Source organism: Hyperolius riggenbachi, chromosome 11 (genome assembly GCF_040937935.1).
Source record: "Hyperolius riggenbachi isolate aHypRig1 chromosome 11, aHypRig1.pri, whole genome shotgun sequence".
Lineage (NCBI taxonomy): Eukaryota > Metazoa > Chordata > Amphibia > Anura > Hyperoliidae > Hyperolius > Hyperolius riggenbachi.
In genome coordinates, this window is record NC_090656.1 from 198,551,157 (window position 1) to 198,576,159 (window position 25,003).

Consider the following 25,003-nt stretch of genomic DNA (forward strand, 5'->3'; position numbering starts at 1 on the left):
CTTACTATAGTACGCATCACGGACGCATCAAAGAGCCGCTTAACGCGGCTCTTTGCTAACGTCCTCTGCCACCACCACCATGCATTGCGTTAGGTGCACGTTATGCGACCTTAACGTAGCACCTAACGCAACGTCTTAGCGTGAAAGAAGCCTAAGTCTAGAACCAGAGCGCCCAGCAAGCACATGGTGTACCAGGCTTCTCTACACCCCTGGCACTAAACTGAAGCTTGTATGTTCAGGAGATAGCACTGTCTCATCGCACACTAAGAAGTAAGGAAAATGCACAGAGCTCTGGAATTCAGGCTGTGTGTGCAGAAAAGCAGGGCGGCTTTGGAGCAGGAGAAATTATGTATTTTGACATGCAGCCTCTCATCTCTACCCAGGTCCTGCCGCCCTTTTATCCTTCTGCTTTTTCAGCACCCTAGGCCATGGCCTTAGTGGCCTTTCCAGAAATCCAGCCCTGGTGGAGACAGGAAACTATGAAACAACACTTGGGAGGAGGACACTCGCCTTAAACTGGGGGAACATCTGGTTATACTTAGGGAGGCCTTGCCTAACACCGGGGGGGGGGGGGGGGCAGCGTGTTATTCTTGGAGCGGGTGCTAGGTAATACCAGTTGCTCATCTGAGTATACCTTGAAGGGGCTTATTTTGCTGAAGAACCTTGTCCTAGCCCTGCCCTTTCCCTACCAAATATAAGGAATTTTTTTAGTTTCTTGGAGGTGACATATGAAAAATGAAAATGATGAACGACTTCCGATTCCAAAGCCTACATGCAGTGGTGTAGCTAATGAACTTTGGGCCCCGGTGCACGTTTTACACTGGGGCCCCCAAACAGTCTATATATAACAATTGATATGGCACACCAAAACCTGTCAAGGACAGCCACAGTATTAGAGGTGTAAGCAGATCGGGAGCAGTTTGTTTAGGATTACCACTATTTCAAGTATCTTCAGAAGTGATTATCATCATCACAGGACCAATAAAGAGCTAATACTGCCATTGAAGGAGGGCCCCGGTCTGCTCCCATCCTCTGCATCCCCTATTGCTATGCCACTGCCTACATGGGGGCTTTAAAGGATCTTCATAAACAGAGCAACCTGTTCCTGCAAAGCAGCCCTAACACAGCAGGAGAAACAGTTCACCGGGTGGCCCACATAGTCCTGACATCCCAAGCAAGAAGGACCTGTGACAGGCAAGGGCAACAATAGACTCCATTGCTGGTGACAGGTAACCGGACTACAAAGACAAGCAGAAGTTTCTGACAGCTTTCAAAGCATGAAGGGATGCTCTAATCTTTGAAGATCATAAGATCATGCTGTTCAACGACTACCTATTTGAGGTCACGAGATGCCACCAACATAGTGTGTTTTGAATGAAAGATTAAATTTGTCTTGCATTTCGCCTCTACCATTTGCATTATGTACAAAGATGGTGGGACCTACATCTTTAAACACCCAGAAGAGGCTGGGAAGCAGTGGTGCTCATCCGGAATTTCAGATATCCGGGTAACCCGCATATCTGAACTTTTTTCAGCTATCCGACCGGATTCGGATTCCGGATATCTGGGCTGAAATCCGCATAGCACTATGTGGATATTTGGTCGCATACCCGGATATCCGCGGATATCCGGCGGATATCCGAATCTGAATACTGTAACTAAGGAGATGAGATCATTGAGCCAATCAGAGGGCTCCCAGCTTCCAATCACAGAAGGAAACCCTGGCCAGCCCCACCTGACCTCATTAAGCCAATCAGAGGGCTCCCAGCCTAAGCCCTAGCACCCAATCACAGAAAGGAATCCTGGCCAGGCCCCCCTGTATAATAATGAGGGCTGCCATGATGAGAAATATCATCCTTGCTTGTCACTGCTCACTGAGAGACATGCTTCAGTGCTGCTGGCCTAGCAAGTGCTGTATACAGTCATAAACCTAAAGCTGTTCAGTGATTAACACCTTCATTATCACTACACTATTATATTGTTAATTAGGTAGCTAGCTTGATTTCATTCAGGGACACTCAGAGTGTGTGCTGCTGCAGGCAGCTGCTATGTGTCTGTGTGTGTGCTGTGCACAGACCAGGCCAGCTGCTGCCTGCTGGCCTGCTAGCCTTAGCTACAGTATAGGTTAAGTTAGGGAATATTATTACTGTGTTATTGTGTAGTTAGTACTGTAGTACTGCAGTCAGTGCTAGTTAGTTGTTAGAGTAGTAGCACTACTGTGTTAGCTTATTACAGAACTGCTGTGTTGCTGAGCAGTGCCAGTGTGATGATAAGTGTGCACTAGTGTCTTCTCCTCTGCTGTCTGACTATCACTCGACACTTGGTACTTGGCAGTTTGCATTTGGCACTTTGCACTTGGCACTTTGCACTTTGCATTTGGCACTTTGCACTTGGCACTTCGCAGTTTGCACTTGGCATTTGGCACTTGGCAGTTTGCATTTGGACCTTTGCACGTGGCACTTGGCACGTGCCACGTGCCAAATGCCAAGTGCAAAGTGTAATATGCAAAGTGCCAAATGCAAGGTGCCAAGTGCCAAGTGCCAAGTGCAAAGTGCCAAATGTAAAGTGCAAAGTGAAAAGTGCCAAATGCAAGGTGCCAAATGCCAAGTGCCAAATGTAAAGTGCAAAGTGCCAAATGCCAAGTGCCAAATGCAAAGTGCCAAGTGCCAAATGCAAAGTGCAAAGTGCCAAATGCAAAGTGCCAAGTGCCAAGTGCCAAATGCAAAGTGCCAAGTGCCAAATGCCAAGTGCCAAATGCAAAGTGCCAAGTGCAAAGTGCCAAATGCAAAGTGCAAAGTGCCAAGTGCCACGTGCCACTGCCAAGTGCCACGTCCGGCATGCTCCTGGCAGACGTTACACCTGCTGCTGCTGCATTGCCCTTCTCCTGCTGCCTTTGCTGCTCCCACCACCAGGGTGCCACAGGCCACTGCTGCTGTGCTGATACCACCTATATTTTACCCAAAACACAATTGCTGCATAATTTTTTGAGGTGTCTGGGCTGAAAACTGCCATGTCCCAGACTTTGGACACAATGTGGGCTGCACGACCGCCGTCTGGAACCTAGTCCTGATGTTAATTGACAGCCATTTTTTTTTTTGGGGGGGGGGGATTTTAAGTCCCCACATCATCAATTAGTGTTTCCCTTTAAAAAAACATGATGCTACATGCCTCATTTACCCTAAAAAAAGTTTTAAATGCAATTTGACAGCCACTTTCAGTTTTCAATGTGAAAATCTGAATCCGCCCGGATACCCCGGATAATGCGCTCGGATATCTGCATGTACGCGGATATCTGAACATTCGGATTCGGATATCCAATCCAGATCCGGATATCTGGGTATCCAGATCTGGATCAAGTCGGATTTTGAAAAGGGGTATCCGAGCACCCCTGTTGGGAAGTTCTTGTACCGACCAGACACAGATCAGATCCCAACTAGAGTTGGGCCGAACGGTTCGCCTGCGAACGGTTCCATGCGAACTTCAGTGGTTCGCGTTCGCGTCCCGCAGGCGAACTTTTGCGGAAGTTCGGTTCGCCCCATAATGCACCCTGAGGGTCAACTTTGACCCTCTACATCACAGTCAGCAGGCCCAGTGTAGCCAATTAGGCTACACTAGCCCCTGGAGCCACTCCCCCCCTTATAAAAGGCAGGCAGCGGCGGCCATTACGGTCACTCGTGTGCCTGCGTTAGTGAGAGTAGGGCGAGCTGCTGCAGACTGTCTCTCATAGGGAAAGATTAGTTAGGCTTAGCTTGTTCCTGGCTGCATACCTGTTTTGTTCAGTGAACCTGCCACTGCATACCTGTTCTGTGAACCCACCACTGCATACCTGTACTGTGAACCCACCACTGCATACCTGTTCAGTGAACCCAGGGGTGAGCCTGGGGTGCCTGGCACCTGGGTGCAAGATTTTCTCTGGCGCCTATGGGAGTGGTTAAATTAACCGCGCCCAACCAGATAACCACACCCACGTCCTGCCTAATCACACCCACACCTTCCACCTCTTTACGCATGCATGTGATACCCCATTCCTACCCCTCTTCCATGGGCTTGCTCCTGGCTGGCTTTGGCTTCCTGCGAGTCTGCTAGTCTCTGGACTGACTCAGGCTGAGAGGCTCTGCGAGTGAGACGCAGTCACACACTGCGTATTTATGGCTGCCTGCGGCCAGCCTACTCTCGCTCGCTGACGTCGGCTCCTCCCCCCTGCCAAGCCCAAGGTGGGCTGCCTGTATCTTTCCCGTTGCGCCACACAGCCTGCCAGTGTTGCCAACCTTTCACGTTATTTTTTACTGACAAATACCTAAAAATTTACTGACAAAAGATTATTTTTACTGACAAAAATTCCCCACTAAATGCACATAAGAGACAGCTTTTCCCCATGTAAATGCACATAACAAGAGACTGCTTTTCACCAGTAAATGCACATAACAAGAGACTGCTTTTCACCAGCAAATGCACATAACAAGAGACTGCTTTTCCCCAGCAAATGCACATAACAAGAGACTGCTTTTCACCAGCAAATGCACATAACAAGAGACTGCTTTTCACCAGCAAATGCACATAACAAGAGACTGCTTTTCACCAGCAAATGCACATAACAAGAGACTGCTTTTCACCAGCAAATGCACATAAGAGACTGCTTTTCACCAGCAAATGCACATAATGACAAACAGCCAGTGTCCCCAGGATAGGTAGCCAGGGGGTATATGTGCCCAGGATAGGTAGTCAGGGGGTATATGTGCCCAGGATAGGTAGCCAGGGGGTATATGTGCCCAGGATAGGTAGCCAGGGGGTATATGTGCCCAGGATAGGTAGCCAGGGGGTATATGTGCCCAGGATAGGTAGCCAGGGGGTATATGTGCCCAGGATAGGTAGCCAGGGGGTATATGTGCCCAGGATAGGTAGCCAGGGGGTATATGTGCCCAGGATAGGTAGCCAGGGGGTATATGTGCCCAGGATAGGTAGCCAGGGGGTATATGTGCCCAGGATAGGTAGCCAGGGGGTATATGTGCCCAGGATAGGTAGCCAGGGGGTATATGTGCCCAGGATAGGTAGCCAGGGGGTATATGTGCCCAGGAAAGGTAGCCTGGGGGTATATGTGCCCAGGATAGGTAGCCAGGGGGTATATGTGCCCAGGATAGGTAGCCAGGGGGTATATGTGCCCAGGATAGGTAGCCAGGGGGTATATGTGCCCATGATAGGTAGCCAGGGGGTATATGTGCCCAGGATAGGTAGCCAGGGGGTATATGTGCCCAGGATAGGTAGCCAGGGGGTAATATGTGCCCAGGATATGTAGCCAGGGGGTATAGGGTCCCCGTTTAGGGAGTGACAGGAGCGCACCTAACCCTCCCGCCGCCGCTCACCCCTCACCTTGCAGCAGAGTCAGACCTCGATCAGCGGGCGACCCGACCAGTAAGAAGGCGCCGGACGCACCCGCTCTATATGCGGAAGTGATGTCACTTCCGCATATCAGTGCGGCGTGCTAGGTCCTAGCGCCCGCCCGCCTGATCAAGGTCTGACGCGGCGGCGCCGGCGGCTAGAGGGAGGGAGGGAGCGGCGGCCACAGGGGGAGAGCGGCGGCTGGGCGGCGCCTCTCAGAGGCAGGCGCCTGGGTGCCTTGCACCCGCAGCACCCGCCCAGGCTCGCCCCTGAGTGAACCTGCCACTGCAAACCTGTTCTGTGAACCCACCACTGCATACCTGTTCTGTGAACCCACCACTGCATACCTGTTCTGTGAACCCACCACTGCATACCTGTTCAGTGAACCCACCACTGCATACCTGTTCTGTGAACCCACCACTGCATACCTGTTCAGTGAACCCACCACTGCATACCTGTTCAGTGAACCCACCACTGCATACCTGTTCTGTTCAGTGAACCCGCCACTGCATACCTGATCTGTTCAGTGAACCCGCCACTGCATACCTGTACTGTGAACCCACCACTGCATACCTGTTCAGTGAACCTGCCACTGCATACCTGTTCTGTGAACCCACCACTGCATACCTGTTCAGTGAACCCGCCACTGCATACCTGTTCTGTGAACCTGCCACTGCATACCTGTTCTGTGAACCCACCACTGCATACCTGTTCAGTGAACCCACCACTGCATACCTGTTCAGTGAACCCACCACTGCATACCTGTTCTGTTCAGTGAACCCGCCACTGCATACCTGTTCTGTTCAGTGAACCCGCCACTGCATACCTGTTGTGTTCAGTGAACCCGGCACTGCATACCTGTTGTGTTCAGTGAACCCGCCACTGCATACCTGTTCTGTTCAGTGAACCCGCCACTGTATACCTGTTCTGTGAACCCGCCACTGCATACCTGTTGTGTTCAGTGAACCCGCCACTGTATACCTGTTCTGTTCAGTGAACCTGCCACTGCATACCTGTACTGTTCAGTGAACCCGCCACTGCATACCTGTTCTGTGAACCCGCCACTGCATACCTGTTGTGTTCAGTGAACCCGCCACTGCATACCTGTTCTGTTCAGAGAACCGCCACTGCATACCTGTTGTGTTCAGTGAACCCGCCACTGTATACCTGTTCAGTGAACCCGCCACTGCATACCTGTTCTGTTCAGTGAACCCGTCACTGTATACCTGTTCTGTGAACCCGCCACTGCATACCTGTTCTGTTCAGTGAACCTGCCACTGCATACCTGGACTGTTCAGTGAACCCGCCACTGCATACCTGTTCTGTGAAACCGCCACTGCATACCTGTTGTGTTCAGTGAACCCGCCACTGCATACCTGTTCTGTTCAGTGAACCCACCGCATCAGTGCGCATACCTGTGCAGTTAAGTGAACCCACCTACCTACGTGAGTGCACGCAGTGTGATATACCACTCCGTGCATACCCGATATGGACAAAACAGGTAGAGGAAGAGGTAGTGCCAGAGCCAGAGGAAGGCCATCCGGCAGGTCTGTGCGAGGTCGTGTAAATGTAATTTCGTGTGGACCTGGCCCACAGTACAGTGCTCGGAAGAAGGCACGTCCCATCACCTCCCAAGATTGTCAGGACGTGGTTGAGTATTTAGCGACACAGAACACCTCATCTTGCTCAGCCACCAGCGCTACTACTAGCACCACTTCCGCTGCATTTGACACTTCGCAAGAATTATTTAGTGGTGAAATCACTGATGCACAGCCATTGGTGTTACAGCCAGATTAATTTTCACCAGCTCATATGTCTGATTTACGCGCCAACACTATGGGCCTGATTCACAAAGCGGTGCTAACAGTTAGCACCCTGGTGAAAAGCCCTTTATCATGCCTAAACTCAGTTTAGGCATGATAAGTTTAGGTGTGATAAGTTTAGGTGTGATAAGTTTAAGCGCCAACTGCGTTAGCATCGCAGTGCACAGCTGATCAAAAGTTTTACGCTAGCAAAGACTGGTGCACTTCGTATAAAGTTTAATGGCGCTGCTTTGCGTGCGGGACTTTTCAAGCAATCTAAACTTATCTAAACTTAGCATGCCTAAACTTATCACACCTAAACTTATCATGCCTAAACTTATCACACCTAAACTGGCTTTTCACCAGAGTGGTGCAATGGTTATCATGCCTAAAGTCTTTAACTGGGTTAGCACCGCTTTGTGAATCGAGCCCTATGGATGTAACGTGTGAGGAGGATGAAGGACCTACTGATGGTGCATGTTTGGATTTTTCTGAGGCAAGCGAAGCTGGGCAGGATGATTACGATGATGACGATGATACGGATCCTCTGTATATTCCCAATAGAGGAGATGAAGAGGGGGACAGTTCAGAGGAGGAGTCAGAGAGTAGTAGGAGGAGAGAAGTTGCTGAACGAAGCTGGGGCAGCTCTTCGTCAGAAACAGCTGGTGGCAGTGTCCGGCACCATGTATCGCCACCTATGTACAGCCAGCCAACTTGCCCTTCAGCATCAGCTGCTGAGGTCCCCATAGTGCCCACATCCCAGGGTGGCTCAGCGGTGTGGAAATTTTTTAATGTGTGTGCCTCAGGTCGGAGCAAAGCCATCTGTTCGCTCTGCCAACAAAAATTGAGCCGTGGAAAGGCCAACACTCACGTAGGGACAAGTGCCTTACGAAGGCACCTGGAGAAAAGGCACAAACAGCAATGGGATGGCCACCTGAGCAAAAGCAGCAGCAGCACACAAAAGAAAAGTCACCCTCCTTCTCCTCTTCCTCCTTCAGGTGCATCATCTACTTCTGCCGCTTTCTCCCTTGCACCTTCACAGGCACCCTCCTCCACTCTGCCTCTGCCCTTGAGCGGTTCCTGCTCCTCTGCCCACAGCAGCAGTCAGGTGTCCGTGAAGGAAATGTTTGAGCGGAAGAAGCCAATTTCGTCCAGTCACCACCTTGCCCGGCGTCTGACAGCTGGCGTGGCGGAACTGTTAGCTCGCCAGCTGTTACCATACCGCCTGGTGGACTCTGAGGCCTTCCGTAAATTTGTGGCCATCGGGACACCGCAGTGGAAGATGCCAGGCCACACTTATTTTTCTAGGAAGGCCATACCCCAACTGCACCGTGAAGTTGAGAGGCAAGTGGTGTCATCTCTTGCGAAGAGCGTTGGGTCAAGGGTACACCTGACCACGGATGCCTGGTCTGCCAAGCACGGGCAGGGCCGCTACATTACGTACACAGCCCATTGGGTCAACCTGGTGAACGATGGCAAGCAGGGCGCAGCGGACCAAATTGTGACATCTCCACGGCTTGCAGGCAGGCCTCCTGCCACCTCCTCTCCTCCTGCTACATGCTCTTCGCTGTCCTCCTCCTCCTTGGCTGAGTGGCAGTTCTCCTCTCCAGCTACACAGCCCCAGCTCCGCAGGGCCTATGCTGCATGCCAGGTACGACGGTGTCACGCCATCTTAGACATGTCTTGCCTCAAAGTGGAAAGTCACACTGGAGCAGCTCTCCTCGCTGCTCTTAAGAAACAGGTGGATGAGTGGCTGACCCCGCACCACCTGGAGATAGGCAACGTGGTGTGCGACAACGGCAGCAATCTGCTTGCCGCTTTGCATATGGGGAAGCTGACACACATACCCTGCATGGCACATGTCATGAATCTAGTTGTTCAAAGATTTGTGTCAAAGTACCCTGGCTTAGTGGATGTCCTGAAGCAGGCCAGGAAGTTCTGTGGGCATTTGAGGCGGTCTTACACAGCCATGGCACGCTTTGCGGAAATTCAGCGGAAAAACAACTTGCCGGTGAGACGCCTGATCTGCGATAGCCCGACTCGCTGGAATTCGACCCTGCTCATGTTCTCCCGCCTGCTAGAACAGAAGAAAGCCGTCACCCAGTACCTCTACAACTACAGTAGAATGAAACAGTCTGGGAAGATGGGGATGTTCTGGGCCGACAACTGGACACTGATGAGAAATACATGAAGGCTCATGCGGCCGTTTGAGGAGGTGACCAACCTGGTGAGCCGCAGTGAAGGCATCATCAGCGACTTAATTCCCTACGCTTACTTCTTGGAGCGTGCTGTGCGTAGAGTGGCGGATGAAGCTGCGAATGAGCGTGACCAGGAACCGTTACTGCAGGAACAGGCATGGGACCAATTTTCATCAGACCCAGCTGTTTCCTCAACACCTGCGGCAGCACAGAGGGGGGAGGAGGAGGAAGAAGAGAAGTCGTGTGCAGAAGACGAGTCAGACTCAGAGGATGATGAGCAAGGTGTTTCTTTGGGGGAGGAGGAGGATGAGGAGGGGGCGGCGGCAGGAGAACAACCGCAGCAGGCGTCGCAGGGGGCTTGTGCTGCTCAACCTTCCGTGGTATTGTTCGCGGCTGGGGGGAGGAGGTTGACTTACGTGACGTCACTGAGGAAGAGCAAGAGGAGATGGATGTTACATCTGCATCCGACTTTGTGCAGATGTCGTCTTTTATGCTGTCCTGCCTGTTGAGGGACCCCCGTATAAAAAACCTCAAGGGGAATGAGCTGTACTGGGTGGCCACACTACTAGACCCTCGGTACAGGCACAAAGTGGCGGACCTGTTACCAAATCACCTGAAGGCGGAAAGGATGCAGCACATGCAGAACAAGCTGTCAACTATGCTTTACAATGCCTTTAAGGGTGATGTGACAGCACAACGCCAGCAAGGTACCACTGCCACTAATCCTCCTCCCGTGTCCACGCAGTCAAAGACAGGACGCTCCAGCGATCTCATGGTGATGTCGGACATGCGGACGTTCTTTAGTCCAACGCCTCGCCGTAGCCCTTCCGGATCCACCCTCCACCAACGCCTGGAACGGCAGTAGCCGACTACCTGGTCTTAAGTGTGGATGTAGACACTGCTGTGAACAGCGATGAGGAACCCTTGAACTACTGGGTGCGCATGCTTGACCTGTGGCCAGAGCTGTCCCAATTTGCCATCCAACTTCTCTCCTGCCCTGCCGCAAGCGTCCTGTCAGAAAGGACCTTCAGCGCAGCTGGAGGCATTGTCACTGAGAAGAGAAGTCGCCTAAGTCACAAAAGTGTTAAGTACCTCACCTTTATCAAAATGAATGAGGCATGGATCCCGGAGGGCTGCTGCCCGCCCCAAGACTAATTCAGTCCCCGCACACACAGCATCTCTGCCTGCACGCCGTGTGACTGGCTGCCTGGCCTGCCCCAAGAAGACTAAGTCGCTCCCAGTCCCTCCACACAGCATGTCTGCCTGCAGGCCGCTTGACTACCTTCTCCGCCACCACCAACAGGGTCCGGGACTCCAGGCGGATTGCTGAATTTTTTAGGCCGCTGCTAGCAGCGGCCGCTGTAATAATTTTTCTGGTGCGTGTACATGACTGCCTAATTTTTCTGGCTGCACTGCGGGCAGCTGCAACAACAAAAGAAAAGGCATGTACATGCGCCCATTCCCCTTCGTGATCATTACCTTGCCGTGGTGAAGGGGCTTGCGTATCACAATGAAGCAATGACCGGCGCCTAGATGAGTGTCTTGGGGGGCACACCCACGATAATAAGGTCGTTACCTCATTGTGGTCAGACCAAATTTGATCAGCTGGACAGTCACTATTCTGTCATTCAGCTACATCAGCCAGGCGACCATATGGGCTGTAAAGCCACCAAAACCTGCACTCTCGCCATGGTGCGCACCAGTCCAGCATGACCGTCACTACACAAACAGCTGTTTGCGGTGCGTTACATGGGGAGTTTGGTGTGTCAGTGTGAAGCAGTACCTTAATTACACTACCTGATTGATGTATACACATGCAAGATGTTTTAAAGCACTTTAGGCCTGTCATTTAGCATTCAATGTGATTTCTGCCCTTAAAACGCTGCTTTGCGTCAAATCCAGATTTTTCCCGGGGACTTTTGGCGTGTATCCCACTCCGCCATGCCCCCCTCCAGGTGTTAGACCCCTTGAAACATCTTTTCCATCACTTTTGTGGCCAGCATAAATTTTTTTTTTCAAAGTTCGCATCCCCATTGAAGTCTATTGCGGTTCGCGAACTTTAACGCAAACCGAACCTTCCGCGGAAGTTCGCGAACCCGGTTCGCGAACCTAAAATCGGAGGTTCGGCCCAACTCTAATCCCAACATGGTTGCTGCCCTCTGCTCAAAACAGCCCATGGGATGCAGGCACTTGAACCCTCCATACAAAGACAAGAGTTTAATATGTTTTGTACATGTTCTAACATAAGGGTTATTTTTACTGTACTATAAGGTTGCATTAGTTAAAGCTAACTGGCATTGGCCTGTAAGAAGCCAGGTTGGTAGGAAAAGTTACCTACATTTAGAATTTGGTGTACATTTGCTTTCCACGGGCAGTCTTTATGACGGCTTACCTTACTGCTGATGAAATTCCAGAGGGCGTTAATTGCTATTACTCCTCTGAGTTGTATCAACTCAGTGAGAGAAGTAATTTGGGGTCTGACAACTGCTGCTTTAACAATGCGAAGTCAGGAGCTACACAGCGTGCTGTGCTCATCGAGAAGCCCTGCCTCAAGAATGTGTTGTCTGAACTGGACTGTGTAGGGAAGAAGTGGAATCTGATAGGGTTCAAACCTGGAGACCCAGACAAAGGTTACCAAGTGAGTCTGACCAGTTGTCATCCCCATGTTGTCCATTAAAGGGACTCTTTAGCGGGGAAGGGGGTGGGGGGAGGGAACCACACTCTGACTGGGGTTAAGTTAGACGGAAGAAGTTACTTGCATTGTTGTCATATGTGTTTATACCATGCTTTGTGATATATTTTACTGTGTCAACAACTGAATGACTGATCACCTGCCATGCAAGACAGACCCCAATCAAACCAAGTTGATTATAAGTATAGTCATTAAAATAGAGACATAGAATGTAAAGGGCCTGAGGTCACCCTCCAAGTGATCTCAGGACTTAAGCCTCCTGAAGAAGGGTGGATGATCCTCCACTCCACCTTCCAGCATGCTCGCTTCATGGTCAACACAGAGTCAATGTTCCATCCCAGAAATGTTTTAAAATAAAAATATGATGTTGCCACATAACCCCCTTGCCAAATGTCTGACTGCTGGCTCGTCAGAACTGCTATCCCACCAGTTTTTACTATTTAAAAAAGAAAGTGTAGGGATTGCTGCACCGTAGTGGAAGGTATCGGGAAGAAGCAACCCGTACCTGAACTGGCATGTGATATGGCAGGTCAACCAATCTCTGGCACACAGTATTGGGGCAAAGGTCCATCTGACCACAAACACTTGGTCCTCAAAACATGGTCAGGGAAGGCACATACAGAGGCGTATCTAGGCAATATAGTGCCCATGGCAAACACTGAGATTGCGCCCCCCCCCCCCCAACCAAGTAGTCACATGCCTCCAGATTAGTAGTAGTTTTTATTAAGTAGTTACACACCTCCAGATGCAATAATTCAGTAACCAGGTGCCTGACAATAAGCATTACAGTCAGGGGCATCAAGATCAAATAATTAGGTAGCCAAGTGCGGCAGAAGTTAGATTGTAAGCTCCTCTTGCACAGCCAGCCCAATCCCCCCCCTCCCCCCTCCCCACACAAGGTATACCTGCACCCCTGTAACAGAATTAGCAAATGCGTTGCAGATGACAAATGATTCCGATGAAAAATCACAACTAAATGATATCCCTGTGATGGTAAATTAGATGAGACAACAGAGTCTAACAGCATCTAATTCTGGAAATCCTGCTACTCTAACATCCTCACTCCACTAATGCCAAGCATTGCTTCATACAAGAGTCCCAGAAATCAGCCTCCTGTGATGTAAAGGAAACCTGCCTATATTGAGCAGAATAGTGAACTGTGAATAATAAAACGTGATTCTGTAATATTATACATTGTTATTATACCACCAAAAGTGTGGATGGAATCACACAAGCAAATTACAAGGAAAACAAGAGGCCCTGTAGTGACATATAGTAGAATGCAGTAAAGAGGTACTGTAGTGACATACAGCAGAATGCAGTAAAGAGGCCCTGTAGTGACAGAGTAGAAAGCAGTAAAAAGGGCCCTGTAGTGACATATAGCAGAATGCAGTAAAGAGGCCCTGTAGTGACATAGAAGAATGCAGTAAAGAGGCCCTGTAGTGACATAGAAGAATGCAGTAAAGAGGCCCTGTAGTGACATAGAAGAATGCAGTAAAGAGGCCCTGTAGTGACATATAGCAGAATGCAGTAAAAAGGGCTCTGTAGTGACATATAGCAGAATGCAGTAAAGAGGCCCTGTAGTGACATAGAAGAATGCAGTAAAAAGGCCCTGTAGTGACATAGAAGAATGCAGTAAAGAGGTCCTGTAGTGACATAGAAGAATGCAGTAAAGAGGTCCTGTAGTGACATAGCAGAATGCAGTAAAGAGGTCCTGTAGTGACATATAGCAGAATGCAGTAAAGAGGTCCGTATAGAGACATATAGCAGAATGCATTAAAGAGGCCTTGTAGTGACATATAGCAGAATGCAGTAAAGAGGCCCTGTAGTGACATATAGAAAAATGCAGTAAATAGGCCCTGTAGTGACATATAGCAGAATGCAGTAAAGAGGCTCTGTAGTGACATATAGCAGAATGCAGTAAAGAGGCCCTGTAGTGACATATAGCAGAATGCAGTAAAGAGGCCCTGTAGTGACATATAGCAGAATGCAGTAAAGAGGCCCTGTGGTGACATATAGCAGAATGCAGTAAAGAGGCCCTGTAGTGACATACAGTAGAATGCAGTAAAGAGGCCCTGTGGTGACATATAGCAGAATGCAGTAAAGAGGCCCTGTGGTGACATATAGCAGAATGCAGTAAAGAGGCCCTGTGGTGACATATAGCAGAATGCAGTAAAGAGGCCCTGTAGTGACATATAGCAGAATGCAGTAAAGAGGCCCTGTGGTGACATATAGCAGAATGCAGTAAAGAGGCCCTGTAGTGACATATAGCAGAATGCAGTAAAGAGGCCCTGTGGTGACATATAGCAGAATGCAGTAAAGAGGCCCTGTGGTGACATACAGCAGAATGCAGCAGGGGTTAGATTATAAGGAGGAGGGGTGAAGTGCTCACCTCTACCACTGACATTCCCGGCTCTCTGTTCCTGGACCTGGCTTAGAGTTAGATGTTCGCCACCTCCGCATCTTGTGCGTTCCTCCCATGCTAGATGCCTCCGGTGGCCGGTCTTCCGCGCCCCCGCCCGCCGGCTCTCTGTCCCTGCTGTCTAACTTTAGTTTAGCAGCAAGAGGCGAGACAGAGAGGGCGCACACTTCCCGTCCGGTGCGCTTCAAATGCAGGAAGTGGTTGATGACGTCACTTCCGCATGTGACGCGACGGTGTATGGAGTGTGCCCTCTCTGTCTCGCCTCTTGCCACTAAAGTAAAGTCTGACAGCAGGGACAGAGAGCCGGCGGGCGGGGGCGCGGAAGACCGGAGGCAGCATGGGAGGGAAGCGCAAGATGCGGAGGTGGGAAGGAACGGGGGAGGGGGCGCGGGGGACCGGAGGCATAGTAGAAGAGCGGCAAGGATGCAGAGGTGGCAGGCAGCATGGGGGCAGGCATGGCGCCCATGGTGTGCTGGCGCCCATGGCACTAGCCATGCCTGCACCCCTCTAGATCCGCCACTGGGCACATAACCGTCACTGCCCACTGGGCAAACCTGGTTGTCATGGTGTGGAAAGAAGGACAGTGTGGTGTCATTTATAGCATGCAGGACAGCCACTTCTTCTTCTCCTCCTATTCTTTGCCCTTTCTCAGCATTTTTTTTCCTCAGCTGAGTCCTTCCTTTTCACTGTGCCCACCTCTTCCACTGTGGATCCCAGTCTCTCCAAAGTCTATTCCACCAGACAGATACAAAGGCCAGTGCTGCTCGGATACCCCTTTTCAAAATCAGGATTGGATCCGGACCCGGATACCCAGATATCCGATCCGGGTCGAATATCCGAGTTCAAAATTTTCCGATCCGAATCCGAATTGGATATCCGACCTCAGTATCCGGGCGGATTCGGTTATCCAGATTGCAAAACAGAAGTGGCCTTTAAATTGCTGCTAAAGCGGTTTTTTTCAGGGTAAATAAGGCATGTAGCATCATGTTTTTTTTAAAGGGAAACACTAATTGATGAAGTGGGCACTTAAAATCCCCCCCCCCCCCCCAAAAAAGAAAAAAAAACAACTTTGCACTTGGCATTTGGCATAAGTGCCAAATGCCACGTGCAAAGTGCCAAGTGCTAAGTACAAAGTGCCAAGTGCCCATTGCAAAGTGCCAAATGCAAAGTGCCAAGTGCCAAGTGCAAAGTGCACAGTGCAAAGTGCCAAATGCAAAGTGCAAAGTGCCATGTGCCATGCGCCAAGTGCCACATGCCAAGTGACAGTCAGACAGCAGAGAACACTAACTTTCACACTGGGACTGCTCAGCAACACAGCAGTTCTGTAGTAAGCTAACACAGTAGTACTACTACTCTAACAACTAACTAGCACTGACTACAGTACTGCAGTACTAATTACTAGAGTTGAGCCGAAATTTTAGTAATTTCAAATTACTATAATTACGCATGCGAAATTTGCGATTACGATGCGAAATTGCGGTAGCGTAATTGCCATTAAAATCGTAATTGAAAATACCGTAAGCGTAATTTTCAACGCGTAATTTCGCGTTTCGTTCATGCCGTAATTTCGCATTAAACGCTACCGTAATTTCGCGTTAAACCGTAACGCTCCGTATAATATAAAAAAGCCGCCGACTTTAAGGGTTAATAGCAAAGCCCCCTTAAATGCTAAGAGCCTCAAATTTGGAGCATATATTAAGGAGATCAGGAGGAATAAGAGGAAAATTTTTTTTTCAAAAAGACATTATAGTTTTTGAGAAAATCGATGTTAAAGTTTCAAAGGAAAAGTGTATACATTTAAAAACCCGCCGACTTTAACGGTTAATAGCAAAGCCTGCTTAAAGTTTAGGAACACCAAATTCCCAGGGTATATTAAGGGGATCAGTGGGAATAAGAGGAAAATTTTTTTTTTCAAAAAGACCTTATAGTTTTTGAGAAAATCGATTTTTAAGTTTCAAGGGCAAAAATGTCTTTTAAATGCGGAAAATGTCAGTTTTTTTTGCACAGGTAACAATAGTGTATTATTTTCATAGATTCCCCCAAGTGGGAAGAGTTTTACTTACTTCGTTCTGAGTGTGGGAAATATAAAAAAAAAACGACGTGGGGTTCCCCCTCCCAGACCTCTTTAACCCCTTGTCCCCCATGCAGGCTGGGATAGCCAGAATGCGGAGCACCGGCCGCGTGGGGCTAAGCACCCTGACTATACCAGCCCGCATGGTCCATGGATTGGGGGGTCTCGGAAGGGGAGGGGCAGCCAAGCTTTCCCCTCCCCCTCCGAGCCCTTGTCCAATCCAAGGACAAGGGGCTCTTCTCCACCTCCGATGGGCGGTGGAGGTGGAGGCCGCGATTTCCTGGGGGGGGGGGGTTCATGGTGGAATCTGGGAGTCCCCTTTAAAAAGGGGTCCCCCAGATGCCCACCCCCCCTCCCAGGAGAAATGAGTATAGAGGTACTTGTACCCCTTACCCATTTCCTTTAAGAGTTAAAAGTAAATAAACACACAAACACTTAGAAAAAGTATTTTAATTGAACAAAAAACATAACCACGAAAAAAGTCCTTTAATATTCTTAATTAACCATTAATACTTACCTGTCCCTTTAAATAAATGATCCCTCGCAATATCCTCGGAAATGTTCTATCAGTTACAATGTAACAAAGTTATTACAATGTAACAACTTTGTTACATTGTAACTACGCCGCACCCGACGTCACTCACCGCTCAGCCGCGGCAGGGACCCGACAGAGCTCTGAGCTATATAGCTCAGAGCTCTCTAAGCATCTTTGTATTTGAGCTCCAAGGAGCCCCATTGGTCCTTAGCAGACCAATGGGGTTCCTTTAAATCAGAAGGAACCCCATTGGTCTGCTAAGGACCAATGGGGCTCCTTGGAGCCCAAATACAAAGATGTTTAGAGAGCTCTGAGCTATATAGCTCAGAGCTCTGTCGGGTCTGTGCAGGACGCTAAGTCCCCGCCGGCTCCCGCTGCCCTCCCCGCCTCTCCCACATGTCTGTGACATGTGGGTGACAGATGTGGGCGGGGTGGACAGCGGGAGGCGGCGGGGACTTAGCGTCCTGCACGGACCCGACAGAGCTCTGAGCTATGTAGCTCAGAGCTCTCTAAACATCTTTGTATTTGGGCTCCAAGGAGCCCCATTGGTCCTTAGCAGACCAATGGGGTTCCTTCTGATTTGAAGGAACCCCATTGGTCTGCTAAGGACCAATGGGGCTCCTTGGAGCCCAAATACAAAGATGCTTAGAGAGCTCTGAGCTATATAGCTCAGAGCTCTGTCGGGTCCGTGCGGCGGCTGAGCGGCGAGTGACGTCGGGTGCGGCGTAGTTACAATGTAACAAAGTTGTTACATTGTAATAACTTTGTTACATTGTAACTGATAGAACATTTCCGAGGATATTGCGAGGGATCATTTATTTAAAGGGACAGGTAAGTATTAATGGTTAATTAAGAATATTAAAGGACTTTTTTCGTGGTTATGTTTTTTGTTCAATTAAAATACTTTTTCTAAGTGTCTGTGTGTTTATTTACTTTAACTCTTAAAGGAAATGGGTAAGGGGTACAAGTACCTCTATACTCATTTCTCCTGGGAGGGGGGGTGGGCATCTGGGGGACCCCTTTTTAAAGGGGATTCCTAGATTCCACCATGACCCACCCCCCCCCAGGAAATCGCGGCCTCCACCTCCACCGCCCATCGGAGGTGGAGAAGAGCCCCTTGTCCTTGGATTGGACAAGGGCTCGGAGGGGAGGGGAAAGCTTGGCTGCCCCTCCCCTTCCGAGACCCCCCAAACCATGGACCATGCGGGTTGGTATAGTCAGGGTGCGGAGCCCCACGCGGCCGGTGCTCCGCATTCTGGCTATCCCAGCCTGCATGGGGGAACAAGGGGTTAAAGAGGTCTGGGAGGGGGGACCCCACGTCGTTTTTTTTCTATATTTCCCACACTCAGAACGAAGTAAGTAAAACTCTTCCCACTTGGGGGAATCTATGAAAATAATACACTATTGTTACCTGTGCAAAAAAAAACTGACATTTTCCGCATTTAAAAGACATTTTCGCCCTTGAAACTTAAAAATCGATTTTCTCAAAAACTATAAGGTCTTTTTGAAAAAAAAAATTTTCCTCTTATTCCCACTGATCCCCTTAATATACCCTGGGAATTTGGTGTTCCTAAACTTTAAGCAGGCTTTGCTATTAACCGTTAAAGTCGGCGGGTTTTTAAATGTTTACATTTTTCCTTTGAAACTTTAACATCGATTTTCTCAAAAACTATAAGGTCTTTTTGAAAAAAAAAAAATTCCTCTTATTCCTCCTGATCTCCTTAATATATTCTCCAAATTTGAGGCTGTAATGCGAAAATTACGCGAAAATTACGCTTACGCGAAATTTCGCGAAATCCTTCTTCATTACGATTATGTACTTACGGCCATAATCGTAATTACACTAATAAATCGTAATTACGTCATTACGCTCATCTCTAACTGTAGCTAGCTAAGGGTAATAGCAGGCCAGCAGGCAGCAGCTGGCCTGGTCTGTGCACAGCACACACACAAACACATAGCAGCTGCCCACAGCAGCCCTGCAGCACACACTCTGACTGTCACACAATGAAATCAAGCTAATTAACAATACAACAATAGTGTACTGATAGTGAAGGGGCTAATCACGGAACAACTTTAGGTTTATCACTGTATACAGCACTTGCTAGGCCAGCAGCACTGCAGCATCTTTCTCTCTCAGTGAGCACTGCAGTCACACAGGACGAGATTTCTCATCATGGCATCCACAGGGGGAAGGGGGGGGTTCCCTTCTGTGATTGGGTGCTAGGGCTTAGGCTGGGAGCCCTCTGATTGGCTCAATGAGGTCTGGAGGGGCTGGCCAGGGTTCCCCTCTGTGATTGGTTGCTAGGGATTTTGCTGGGAGCCCTCTGATTGGCTCAATGACGTCCTGGCCACCATCTACTTAGTTACAGTATCTCAAGATTCAGCTATCCACCGGATATCCGCGGATATTCAGATTTCCAGCCAACTATCTGCAGATAACTATCTGGATTTGGGCCCAGGTATCTGGTATCCGAATCCGGTCCGGATATCCGGAATCCGGATGAGCAGCACTGACGAAGGTCTCATGCAGTGTTACAGATGTTGTGTCTGGAAGAAAACATCCACACCGGAGAAGCACTGATGTCCACTCTGCAGGCACAGGCGCATGAGTGGCTGACACCACACAACCTGATGCTGGGAATACATGGGTCGACCCGGCGGATCAATTAGCCGCCGGATCGACCCCCACTGCGTCCCCGCTTGTCCCTGCGGGTTGCCGGATCGATCCCTGCTCGTCCCTGTGGGCGCTCCTCATCTTCCGCTCAATTCCCCGCTATTGTCCGCCCGGGGGGATCGAGCGAGGAATCTATCCTGCGGGTCATCGGACCTGTCGGAAATTATCAATCGAGCCATCAGTGGCTCGATTGATAAGGAGCAAACGCTCCGTGTATGCCCAGCATAAGTGTTGGAAAAGCCGTCTGTGACAACAGTACCAATCTTGTGTCTGCACTGAATGGGCAGAGTGACTCACATGCCTTTCATGGCACATCACATGTATAAAACCTATTGTGCAATGTTTTGTTGACAAGCACCCCGGATTCCAAGATGAAAATTTCTGACGATGCTGCACAGCCATGGCTTGACTTGCTGAAATTCAAGGGCAAAATATAATACCTGTGAGACACCTTATTTGTGACAGCCCCGCCAGATGGAATTCAATTTTACTCATGTTGGTTAGGCTGTACCAGCAGCAATTTGATGTTAATGAGTACCTATGTGCACTGGCTAATAGGACAGTCTCTGGGAAGATGGGTTATTATTACCCGAGGTAATGGGTACTCGTAAGCATCACCTGCAGACTGCTGTGTCCTTTTGAGGAGCAAATGCACCGCCAGTGACATAATGCCTTACATCTTTTTTTCTGGAGCGTACTATGTGTCGTGTCCTTGACTAGGTCATGGATGCGCTGGAACATGTAGAAGAGGGTGTTGCCAATTGAAGAGGGGCCAATGTCATTGGCTCTACATGGGCAGAGGGAGGAGTCTTAAGATGAGTCCAAGGAGGAGGATGATGGCTGTGGTGATGAGGGAGAGTAAGAGAAGCAGGATTTCCAGGGGGCGTCTCACCTTTCATGGGACCCTGGTTGTGCCCGAGCCTGGGGGTAACAAACCGTGGTTGCGGATTTTGGTCTGGGTAAGGAACATGAGCTGAAGTCCTCTGCCTCAAAACTTGTTAGAATGGGACACTTCATGCTGTCATGTCTGAGGAAGGACTCCCGTATAAAATTAATGAAGGGCATGATGGGCCTGTACTTGGTGGCAAATTTATCAGACCCTGGGTACCAACAGAAAATGACGGACATAATACAATACTCTTCGGGTGGCCAAAATGCAGCACTTCCATACAAAGTTGAGACTGATGCTGTATTCCACTTTTAAAGGGGACCTGAGATGAGAAGCATCTCAGGTTCCATACTTACCTGGGGTTCCTTAGCCCCTTGCCGACCACACAACGCCGATTAGCGTGAACATGGCGGAAGCCCCAGGACCGTTCCACACCAATTGGCATAAAGTCCTGGGGCAGGGTTGTAACGAATGCGGAATAATCTCCGTGATCAGCGCACAAGATGTGCGTTGACACGGCGGAAATCCTCCACAAGCGTATGAAGGGGGGAACCCAGCTTTGGTGCAAGCACCAGTAGAGGGCAATTCCCACCGGCAGATGGCGCTGTGGGGTGCAGACGAGTACAATCGCTGCACGGCCACAGATGCCAGATGGGGATTGTACAGATCAAGACAATGCGGGGCTGAACAGCCCTTAAAGAGAAAGAGCACAGGTACAGGATGAATGTGTGTTCACCAATCTAGTCGCGACCCAGCAACGGTAAACACACATCAGCAGAAACAAAGTAGGAACGCAATCGCGAGAGAGGCGATTGCCAGAGGTGACACAAGGCTTAAGCAAGACAGGGGACGAGAGTAGCAAAGGCACAGCAAATCATACAATGAGAAGATAAGGAAAAGAACAAACGCTAACTAAACGCGAACACCGCACTCATTCGCAACAGCGAACGCGTTTACAGCGCGGTCTCCGCGTGTTAAGCACAACAGAGACAAGCACGCCTAACTAACCACCGACAGACAAACACGAAACAGAGAACGCAAGCGCTTGCTTAACGGTTACCCCACCGAGCCTACAGCAAGCATTTGTATCAGACAAGACAGACAAACGGAAAACAGGAATAAGCTAGGAAAGATCCACTGCTCTTACCGCCAGAGCGAGTGTGATCCAGGTACAGAAACAGAATTGCAGATCAGAAGGATCCACAGCCGCTACCGCTAGGGGCTAGTGCGATCCAAGCAAGACAGGCAGATGAGATAGCTGGTAGCAACCGCTGCTCCAGCTATACTCCAGGAAAACAGAACAGAAGGATCCACAGCACCAGCGCAAGGCTAGTGCGATCCAGGCAAGACAGATCAGAAGGATCCACAGCACTACCGCTAGAGGCTAGTGCGATCCAGGAAAACAGAACAGAAGGATCCACAGCGCTAGCGTAAGACTAGTGCGATCCAAGCAAGACAGATCAGAAGGGGCTACCGGTAGCAACCGCTGCCCCGGTTAGCACCCAGACAAACAGAACGATTTCCTATCGACCACCGCTGGGACAGGACAATCGCAACAGACAGACAAAACAGATATGCAATCTAACTGCACTAGGAACTGCATAGTACAGTTACAAGAATTATCCTAAGGTAAACTTTAACAGATCAACAATGGCTGACGCTCTAGGAGTGTTTACAACAAACCCTGAAGAAATGACCAGCAAAGGACTCTGGGAAACATAGCTTTTTATAGTGCCAGTCATCACAGGAGGCAGGTAGGGGATTTGCATAACGAATGTATGCAAATTCCTCAACAGCAGAACAGACCAGAAACTTGCAAAGGAAAGACAGGTCTCTCTTCCAGAGACCTGTAACCTTCAGACTAGAGGAATGGTCAAACAGCTGTCTGCCAGTGCAGCCAGCTGAGCGGATCATTACAAGGGTTTTTCAGGAGATCGTGCACACATCTCCGCTTAAATGACGGAGCTCTATATAATCTGACAAGGCAAGAAAATGAGGCCCTGAACAAGCATAAAAGGGATAAATCCATTATTATAAAAAAAGGCTGACAAAGGGGGAGCAATTGTGGTTCAAGATTGGAAAGATTACATTGCAGATTAAATGTCAGCTTGACGACGTCTCGATGTATAGACTGCTACCTTGTGACCCTACTATACAGTTTAAATCAGAGATTGACTCATTACTAGAGATGTGGTGAACCTGAACCGTTCGCCGGCGAACATCTCTGAATCCCTGGGGGGTTTACTACTTCCGGGTCGCTCTGACCCGGAGTAGTACGCCTGCACTGTCTGGCGGAGCGCGTCCTAGATCGCGCTCCTGTTGCCGGGCACTTTCTGCGCATGTGCGTGACATCATGAACGACATCACGCTCATGGCAGAGAGTGCCCGGCAACAGGATCGCGATCTAGGACACGCTCCCTCGGGCAGCGCAGGCGTACTACCCTGGGTCAGAGTGACCCGGAAGTAGTAAACCCCCCAGAGATGCTCGCCCGGCGAACCGTTCGCCACATCACTGCTCATTACTAGAGGAGGCAGAAGACATGGGTGTTATAAGTAGAGATCTTATGGCAGCATTGAAAAAGGATTCGCCCAGAGTGCCAGTGTTTTATATGCTGCCTAAGGTGCATAAGATCTTTATGCACCAGGAAGACCGATCGTGTCTGCTGTCGACTCGTTGTTAGAACCCCTGGGTATCCTGGTAGATACCTAGTTGCAGCCTATTGTAAGAGCCGATGAAAGATGTTTAAAGGACATGACCCATTTCCTTAACACGTTAAACTAAATTGATGTCAGAGATATTAACTTTTTGTTGTCCATGGATGTGATCAATTTGTATAATAATATTGTACACAGTGAGGCACTAGCAGCGGTCCAGGAACGACTGAAAAAGGATAGCAGGATCAATAATGATTTATTGGTATTCATTATGACATTGTTGGAATTCAGTTTGTCACTAGTGATGGGCGAACAGTGTTCGCCACTGTTCGGGTTCGCCCGGATTTTGGCCTGTTCGGGTTCGGTTCGGCACGCTGCCCGAACCCGAACGTGCCTTCTTTGTTCGGCCGAACACAGCCGTGTCCGTCCGAACATGGCCCCCTATAGGGTCCCAGCATAAAGGGAGAGCATGCCCCGAGCGCGGGGGGGGGGGGGCGGAAATGCCCCCACCCCTCCCCGCTAAGCTCTCCCTTTTGCCGGTACCCTATAACGTTAAATTTAAGCCCCCCAAAAGTACCTGAGGAGGAGGGCAGGAAGCGGGCAGCCGGAGATACTAGGCGCTAGTACCATCTGGTACTTCCGCCCTCTCTTGACGCACTTCCTGTTTACATTTGAAGTCGCGTCAAGAGAGCGCAGAAGTACCGCGATGATGCGTACGAGGGTACGTGTCATCATGTAGATGACGCGTACCCTCGTTCGTGTCATCGCGGTACTTCTGCGCTCTCTTGACGCGACTTCAAATGTAAACAGGAAGTGCATCAAGAGAGGGCGGAAGTACCAGATGGTACTAGCGCCTAGCATCTCCGGCTGCCCGCTTCCTGCCCTCCTCCTCAGGTACTTTTGGGGGGCTTAAATTTAACGTTATAGGGTACTGGCAAAAGGGAGAGCTTAGCGGTGAGGGGTGGGGGGCATTTCCGACACCCCCCCCCCCCCGCGCTCGGGGCATGCTCTCCCTTTATGCTGGGACCCTATAGGGGCCCCAAAGGGACATGTTCGGGTTGGGTTCGGGGTTCGGCCCGAACATGCCGAACATCGGGGGCATGTTCGGCCGAACCACCCCGAACCTGAACATCTGGATGTTCGCCCATCACTATTTGTCACATTCTTATTTTAGATTTGGCGATGATTTTTATCTGCAGGTCCTCGGGGTGCCGATGGGGGCCCCTTATGCCCCTACGGTGGCTAATATTGTCATGTCTGACTTTGAATTGCAGTATTTTTTGGGTGGGGGGCCCCCACCGGCATCCTGGGATACTGTAGATATATAGATGACCTGTTTTTTGGTTGGACAGGAAGTGAGAGTGAGTTGCGCATGTTTTTTGATGCCCTCAATCAGAAACATAGTACCTTAAAATTTAAAATGGAGTACGGTGACAGCAGCTTACACTTCCTTGATGTAGAGATCAGGAAGAGATAACACGGTTTTGAAACCGACCTGTATAGAAAAGACACCGATAAGAATGGCTTTCTTATGGCCAGCAGCTGTCACCCTAGGCCATTAGTGAATGGGCTCCCTAAGAGCTAATACATTAGGGCAAGGAGGATCACCTCCACAGATGAGTTGTATCACAAGTAGGCGCAGCTCCTCTCTGATGATTTTGTGAAGAGAGCTTACAGCAAGAAGAT

General features: G+C 49.6%; 1 protein-coding gene across 1 annotated transcript in view; it reads left to right on the plus strand.

Moving 5' to 3' along the window:
- LOC137537938 (vomeronasal type-2 receptor 116-like) overlaps window positions 1-25,003 on the plus strand; it is a 148,513-nt gene that overhangs the window by 89,001 nt on the left and 34,509 nt on the right. The window contains exon 2 of the mRNA XM_068259867.1: window positions 11,752-12,014. Within this exon, the coding sequence (XP_068115968.1) occupies window positions 11,752-12,014 (263 nt within the window). The remainder of the gene's footprint in view (window positions 1-11,751; window positions 12,015-25,003) is intronic.